General features: G+C 46.1%; 1 protein-coding gene across 1 annotated transcript in view; it reads right to left on the bottom strand.

The window, feature by feature from the left end:
• Positions 1–8,500, bottom strand: part of LOC135811595 (retinoid-inducible serine carboxypeptidase-like) — a gene marked incomplete at its 3' end in the record, with an annotated part of 14,594 nt that continues 6,094 nt past the window's right edge. The window contains 3 exon segments of the mRNA XM_065324829.1: positions 1–78; positions 1,637–1,765; positions 3,224–3,261. Coding sequence (XP_065180901.1) covers positions 1–78; positions 1,637–1,765; positions 3,224–3,261 — 245 coding nt within the window.

Below are 8,500 nucleotides of genomic sequence, written 5' to 3'. Positions count from 1 at the left end.
ACGGGCAAGGGAGCTCAAGTTGGTGGTGACGAAAGCGGTATGTTTGAGTACATTGTACCAGTCCACATCAGCAGCAAGCTACAAACACACAGCAACAATACCAGCCACAATACCAGCACCAACAAGCAGCAATAACAAGCACCAACAAGCAGCAGCAGCAGCAGGAATACCACAAAACATGCCGAGGACACAGAACGTAAACACAAGACAAATAGCAAAACAGGTTAGCACAGCAATTCTTCCATATCAACTGACAATGAGAAGAGAAATTAGCCACAAATCCGGCCATTACGTACTTGAAGTCAATATCAGTCATAACACCACTACACATTCCTTCTCCGCCAACCCATTCCACTTGCACACTGACATAGCAAGGACAATTCTTCTGAGATATTGACATTGAAAACTCTCTGAATGGCTGCTGATTTACTCCAACAGAGAACAGAGATCATCAATGGAGGTAGTACTAGTAGATAATGGACGATTCAATTGAATGAACGATGTTATATATGCCAAAACTGGCGCAATATCGCACTTCCTACATAGCAGTGTGACATGCCCTAGGTAACTGAGGTGCTAGGTGATAACAGACAATTCTAACAGAGGTGATCATGCAAGCTCACACCGCTGAGACATGACATGCAGCGCTAGACATGGTGCGAAAACGCAACTGACTGAGAGACTGCAGACACTGCATACTCTGCCTAAGTAGCATACTCTTATTAATCACAAGCAATCAAATCAGCAAAGCTCGACAAGGCAACAACTTCAGCCAAAGTAGTGGCAATTCAGGCAATGATTGCACAAGCCGTGTTTGCAGTCCACACAGTAGTGGGTACTAGTATACTTTCAGCACTGCTTCAACTTGACACCTGTGCTTAGTGTCGAGTTAAACCCAGGGAGAGCAAGTTTAGATCAATGTATACTCTTCATCTGATGATTTAGTCACTGGTAATAGTGGCACGTCAACACCAGCCATTGAGATACAACATGGCAAGGAGCAGGACGCTATGAAGCCATCCACCAACACTTTGCAATGTGTGTGTGAGAGAGAGAGAGAGAGAGAGAGAGAGAGAGAGAGGAGTGAGAGTGAGAGAGAAAGAGAGAGAGAGAGAGAGAGAGAGAGAGAGAGAGAGAGAGAGGAGAGAGAGAGAGAGAGAGAGAGAGAGAGAGAGAGAGGAGAAGAGAGAGAGAGAGAGAGAGAGAGAGAGAGAGAGAGAGGAGAGAGAGAGAGAGAGCTCCAAAAATGCTAAGCGCGTGTACACACATTGCAGGGAGATTTAAAACCTATTCCCAAACACATAGCAGGCAGTACAAAGTCTTCTTGACACGCACACACTGACACACATGTAGACATACACATACCATGTTTACGCCCGTCGCAAGAGAAGCACGCAAATCTGCAAATGCACTGGATGTGCACCCACAGGTTTTCTCTTATAGCAACGATAGCGAACAAGATCTGAATGAGACAGATCAAGACTTGCGCCAGATAACCGTCTAATCCATACAACTGGCGAAGCCATGTGAATCGACCACCAATGCACACCTGGTCTACACCACACGGAGTATATCGGCATAAAACGGCCAAGACAGACACACCCACCCTCACACCCACACACTATCAGAGGCTCACCTGTCCCACAACATATTCCATCTCTGCAAAGAGTGACGTTGCCATGTGCCACTCATCCTTTGCTATGGCGACACGTGTCTGGTCGACAATAGCATTGAGCTCCTCCACACCAGCTGAGTTGATTAGGGACTACAGCCAACATGCAACAGAAGAAAACAGGAAATTGGAAATGGAAAATTGGAAAACAGTGCATCACTCATCAACTGCTCAATATACAAGGAAGCATATGAGCAGTAATTGGGCCATTCAATACTGGCAGAGTTTCCATGAAAGGTGAGGGTTGACACCCTGACCACTGCACAATACTCCCCAGTGTAATGTTCCCCAGTACAATGCCCCTCCCCCGTGCAATGTGCATACAGTCAACTTCGCTAAAAACGACTGCGGACATAACGACCATTCGCCAACAACGACAGGATTTCCATGCCCAGAGCAAAGTCCCGTCTAACTGTAATGCATTATAATGAGACTTCAGGTACAAGGCCACTTCGCGAATAACGACACTTTTCTGATGCCCCGTCGAGTGTCGCTGTACGCACAGTTGACTGTACAATAGAACAGTGGTGGTCAGAGCAAGGAAAGTTAAATTTGTGCCCTGGCACCGGTCCGATACACTTTAACAGTGGCATGTGAACCGTCCGTACCGGTGTTTGTCGCAAGTATGGAACATATACACATACGGCACATATACACACATACCGCAAGGGTTGAATCTCTAACGGGGCACAAAGTCTAACGTTTTAAAACAAGAAAAAATCCATCGCTAACTCAAGAAACCAGGGATCTAGCCAAAGGGGGAGGGTACGGGGCGCAGCCACCCCCCCCCCCCCCCCCCCCCCCCCCCGCTCTGTTTGCACGCCCCCTACAAGTAATCATTTTCCGATTTTGTGGGTTTTTTTCTTTAGACCATAAAATTATTACGAAAGTGCATGCAGTCACCGATCATAAAGACATGATTGTCGGGGGTACGGGGGCAAAGCCCCCATACGTTGCATTTTGTGTGGCAAGACAATGTTGGAAATGGAAAAAAATGGGTTACTGGTAACTGTTCCCCCCCCCCCCCCCCCCATTATTGTACCTAGCTAGAACCCTGAGAAACGTTACGTTTATGTTATTCCTTCTCTCCTCTGTACTAGAGAAGCAGAAGGCAGGTGTGTGATGGCAGGGTCGATAAAACGTTGTGCCCGCCAAGTGAGAATGTTTTGCAAATTAGACGCGTCAAACTTTCAACTCTTACAGTAAAAAGAGTATTCAAACCTACTCAGGTGATACTCTCAGCTGCCCACATCTAAGGGCCCGGCACCAGACAGCAATGACTGCATTGTTCAATGGACCTGTCTGGCTAGTACTTGGTGGAAGTTTCTTTATGGCCTCACACGCACACGCCCGAATGTCTGACAGTTTATTTCAAGCTGCCACGATGGGCTCATTTGAAAATCTTCCTGTGTGTCTTGCCAAACAAACACACAGGCGCATAATAGACAAGTGTGCTCATGCCACATGCACACAGGCACATCTAGACCAGTGTGCCCATGCCACATGCACACAGGCATTATGCTGTTACGGTGCTAGAGTTGACCGGCTTACCAACGTGTAGAGATAGGGAACCCAGGCAGCCATGGAATCTACACACAGAGAGTAAACAAAACAGACACACAAACGTGACGGTGTTGACGTGAAAAAGAAGAAGAAAGCGCACCTCTAACTACAGCATGTATTATTTTGAATTACAGATGAAGCGGACTCGCTCCCTTCTATTTACACTGCAACGTTCGAACACATTTTCGTAGTTAAAACAACGTTTCGGCATATAGCCCTCATCAGGTTTGCAATGAGAACGGATGGCCTACACTTTGAGATGGCAGCAGGCGCGGCCTCAGGGTGTGGACCAGCCAGAGGACGACCACGATACCGGTACCGAGTGTGATCACAGGCTGTGGAAGCTAAAGAAGCATGGCTTCAAGCAACCGCCCAGAATGAGCCAGGATGAGGAAAGAAAGATGGCCAACTTCAAGGACGAAGTTTTGGCAGCATATGGCAAACAAAGACCTCCCAAGCATAATATGACGCAAGAGGAACGCGACGGACTGAGAGAACTTCGTCATGACCCCAGTGTAGTGATAAAGCAATCCGACAAGAGCAAGAAGCTAGTAGCTATGAAACAGGAACTCTACCTGGAGAAGGCAGAGGCACTTCTGTCTGACAGCACTATGTACAGAAAAGTGGATCTAACTATCACTGCGTATGAGAAAGAGGTTAAATCCATACTGGAAGAGCAATGCACGAATATGGATCCTGATCTTCTGACTGCAATACTCCCTCATGACACACGATTCCCGGAACTATACGGTCTTCCAAAGGACCATAAGCAAAATTTGCCCCTCCGACCTGTTGTCTCTGCTTGTGACAGTCCAGTCACAGGAATTTCGGTGGTTCTCGAACGCATATTGCATCAACTGCTTGCATTTGTCCCATCGCACCTCATCAACACCAAAGACGCGCTAGACAATATCCGCACCATATACCCTGTCCTTAACCTTAATTTGGCCGTCACAAGAATTCAGCGTATTCTTGCAGTTTTTTTCTTTTGTTTCGGCTTGTATTGGACCAATTAAGCATGTTTATAAGTTTGAACTGAATATGTCCATGCGTTATGGAAATATTTATATGTTCCCAAAAGGGAACGTTGGCCGGATCGCGTACCAAAATGACCATGGTTTTTATGAAGGGAAGATGCAATATGATATAATGGATTATGTTGTCTTCTAAGTGTTTGTGGAGCAATGCAAACATGAACAAGCAGTAATGGAGAAGAAAAAAATATGTAATAGTCGTCAAAGAGTGTCCAGCAATGTTTCTTAGTGTTTTCGGCTGCTACCGTTCGCGTCTCGTATACACCGTGGCATTCGATCCTCGATCGAAATGCAGTCGAACTCCACACTTAGAACAGTAACATATCATGGTTTGTCTGCACCATTTACAACAACATTGTGTTGTCCACATTGTTGTTGTCAAACGCGCTGGTATTGCACATCAACAGCAAGACACTGGTGCTTCTGGGCGGGGTCGGCTATAGTAAAATAGGACGGCGATCTCGGGATGAGCCTGGATGTAGGACATTGGCTTGGGGCTCACCGCTGCTTAAAAAATTGGCACTCTCAGATCAGTTGTAAGAATGTGGAGCCAGACAAAAAGAATTACAAGGAATATCTCAAGATTGTCGGTCTCCGAGCTAATGTTGGCCTTGTCCGTATCGCGGGTATCGCGCAGTATTTACTCGTCAAATAATGTTTAGAGATGTACAGGGTGTGTATATCTCGCGATTGGCAAGTGGGTGATGCTGTAGTGATCTCATGGTGTTCCTGAAGGGATTTGTCCAGTTCAATTTCAGGACCCCTATCGTAAACACCAGTCTATTTCACCTAACGCGTTGCTCCAGCGGGTTGGCGTTTTTTTTGCGGTCGTACTCACTATCAACAGGAAAGGCACCAACATCATTATCCTCTCCATTCGTCAACTGGTAGTCGTCTAGGTCCATATCTCTTGCAAGTTCGATGAAACCTTTATCATCCGTTGAATCATCTGATTACTACTCTATTTCATCGTCCACGTTCAGATCAACGAGAAGTGGTGAGCACACATGCTCTTTCCCTGGGCACAGCAAATTCACTGCATCAGAATCACGGAATCATTAGCACCATGCAGTTGTGAATTTGCAGTGCTCAGAGAAGGAGCAAGTGTGCTCACCACTTTGTTTCGAGTTCCTGAGCTGCAGGATGCCTTACTCCTATAGCGCTTACGTTCAGATTGCCAGTAATCGGTGGCGCTAGGAATAAGTCTTGAAGTGTGTTGGAGTTCTCAACAATGTCCTTAGCTTTCATTGGAATCACTTTTGAGTCCCTTTCCAGAAAGGACTCTGCTACTGTAAACCTTTCCCTCTGCCTTACCACATTACAGCTAAAGCGATATTTTCTGACAAAAATGCAACCGCGCGGAGGAAAAGATCATCGAAAGTCCAGGAGAACGCCATAAAGCATCCATACTTTGCTGAATAGTGTTCAAGTGAATCTTGTTACACAAAAGAAAACATACTTCAGAAGTATATTCCTTTGGAGACTGTTTACCAATCTTTACTTTGGCAAATGTCAGCCTCGCACAGCATTGCTGTATTCAGCATGCTAGTGAATCACAAATATATGACCAAATTTGGTTACCATGGAGATGGTCCAATCACCATCAAAACATCAAAAAGGCTCCATCAGTTATATATCCACGTTTACGAATGTTACAAACAAGGATATGCGCTAGATATACTGGTTCCTGAAATCAGGTGAAAATGAGGTATATCTGGGCCTCTGATCTGGCCAACGTTCCCTTTTGGGAACATAGAAGAAAGACGGCGGGTTTCTATGTGCCATGATCAAATTTCCGGTGAATCTTCAGGCCAGTTGGCTGGCCATACTAGCAGAGTGCACTTCTTACGTGTGGATTACTCTGAGAAAGACTGTTTTTCACACCAGAATTCTCAATTTCTGAAGTACGGTCGAATACCGAAAATTCACGACATTTCGCGTTATATACCGATACTTGAAAAATTCAAAAGCCTGACAAATATTCCAAGATTCATGATCATCAGCCTTCTAGATATGCATATAAACAGAAAATGCGGAGGAAAAATGAATTTCCCTTGACCAAATCGCATGCGGAAAGAAATGTTCCCTTTTGGGAACATTGGCCTGATTAAGGTTAAAGCACCTGCTGGAACGATTCTGGCTACGATGGATGTGGTGGGTTTGTATCCCAGCATACCGATCGAAGAGGGCGTGAATGCCGTTAGTGACGTGCTAGAGCAACACCATAACAGAGTTGATATGCTCGGGCTGAGCGTGACCCAAGTCAGGACACTACTGAAGTTTGTTCTGAGTCATAACTACTTCAGATTTGGCAGACAGATCTACCACCAGCTAGATGGGGTTGCTATGGGGAACAACCTGGCACCTCCATTTGCCATCCTGTTTATGCACACCATTGAGACACGACTTCTTCAGGACTCACCCTTCCAACCTATTCTGTTCAGACGATACATCGACGATATCATCATCCTATGGACACATGGTAGGCAGCGCCTTCTGGAGCTCATAGAAAGATTCAACGCCAGCCACGAACGTATCAAATTCACGCATGAATTAAGTTGTGACAGTGGCTGCATAGACTACATGGACGTAACGATCGCGGTTGGGCAAACCGGAGAGCTGTCATTCAAATTGTTCCAGAAGGCATGCAGTAGTGGCCTACTGGTGGATTATTCATCGGCAGTTCCTCACCACATCAAGTTAGCCGTCGCTCAATCTCAATTCCTAAGGGCACAGCGACTATCGTCTAACCCCATGATGCAAGCTGAGAGCGAACAAAAAATACACAAACAACTGCGCATAAATAACTACCCAGACAGTATCATATCGGAAGCAAGGGAAGCTGCCAGGAAACCTCGGCGTAGACGACGCGGTAATCCCCGCTCTGCCTTCCTTAAACTACCGTTCAAGTCCGATGAAGTACACCACCATGTGAACAAAGCAATACGGAAATACAAGTTGCCGGTACGTGTCGTATACGAGCACTCGGGCAGCCTCAGGCGTCAACTGTGCCGTTCGGCGCTGTTACCACCCAAGTGCGTAAACGAGCCCAACATTACTGAAAAAAGACGAAGAGGACGTCCACTAGGGCCTTGCATTACCTGTCAGTCTGGAGGCGAACGAGTATGTATGACAAAGAATGTAGTCTACGAATTGCAATGCAAATGGTGCCGGGAAACGTATGTAGGGGAGACGGAACGCTCCTTGGAAACAAGAATTCGGGAGCACAATGGCGAGGCACGCCGTCGCACTCTCGATAAGCCATGGGGTGACCACGTGCGCGACAAACATTCTGGCGAGAGTATAGCTGCTGCGGATAGTGTGTTCTCGGCTGTGTCAGTCCTGGCAAGGGCAGGCGACAGAGCAAGCAGAAAACTGCGAGAAGCTGTTGAAATCCGCAACTTGCGGCCGCAAGTAAACACTAATGCTGGCTGGGCACTACTGTGAATATATCGTATCTGGATATTAATATATCACCAATCCCTTTCGCCACCTTTGTAGCTGACACATTTAGCGCAAACACAGCACGGCACAGTATATTTGCTGCTCCTTTGTAGAGTGCACATCATTGCAAACCTGATGAGGGCTATATGCCGAAACGTTGTTTTAACTACGAAAATGTGTTCGAACGTTGCAGTGTAAATAGAAGGGAGCGAGTCCGCTTCATCTGTAATTCTGTATGAAACTGCAGGAGGCCTCACCGCTTCTAATGTATTATTTTAAAAGCGCATAGTGAGTGTGGTATAAACAGGTTAAACAATGTACATGTTATGACAGGGAGTTCCAGCAACTCTACAATACTAGTACAGCTGCATGTCAGTTTCCAGGCAACCCCCCTTCCTCCCCCGGGTCCGGACCTCGTTGGATAAATGCATATTCTGGATAACTGAAGCTACACAACGCTATAGCCTTCTCTCTTATGTTCACACATCAAAAGGACTGTAGAGCATGATTTTACCTGTGTGTTTGACATGCTATTACCAGTAGAGCCCAGAGACATTCGTTGGGATCCGATCTATAGACTGACTTGTGTGAAGTATGTAACGTTGTATAAAGGCAACGTTCATTATGCTCACTGCCCACATTTCCTTGAAGTAGGACTGTAGATATACAGTGTATGAGCCGTCAATGAGCTGTTGGATAACCAACGTGCTGGATGACTGACCACCGCATACGAGACATGTAACTGTAGACCTACATAATGTATACATCCTAGAAGTAATTGCGGAAC

Source organism: Sycon ciliatum, chromosome 3 (genome assembly GCF_964019385.1).
Source record: "Sycon ciliatum chromosome 3, ocSycCili1.1, whole genome shotgun sequence".
NCBI classification, from domain to species: Eukaryota; Metazoa; Porifera; class Calcarea; order Leucosolenida; family Sycettidae; genus Sycon; species Sycon ciliatum.
Note: the sequence above shows the minus strand (reverse complement) of the source record. Positions and strands in the feature narration are given on the sequence as shown.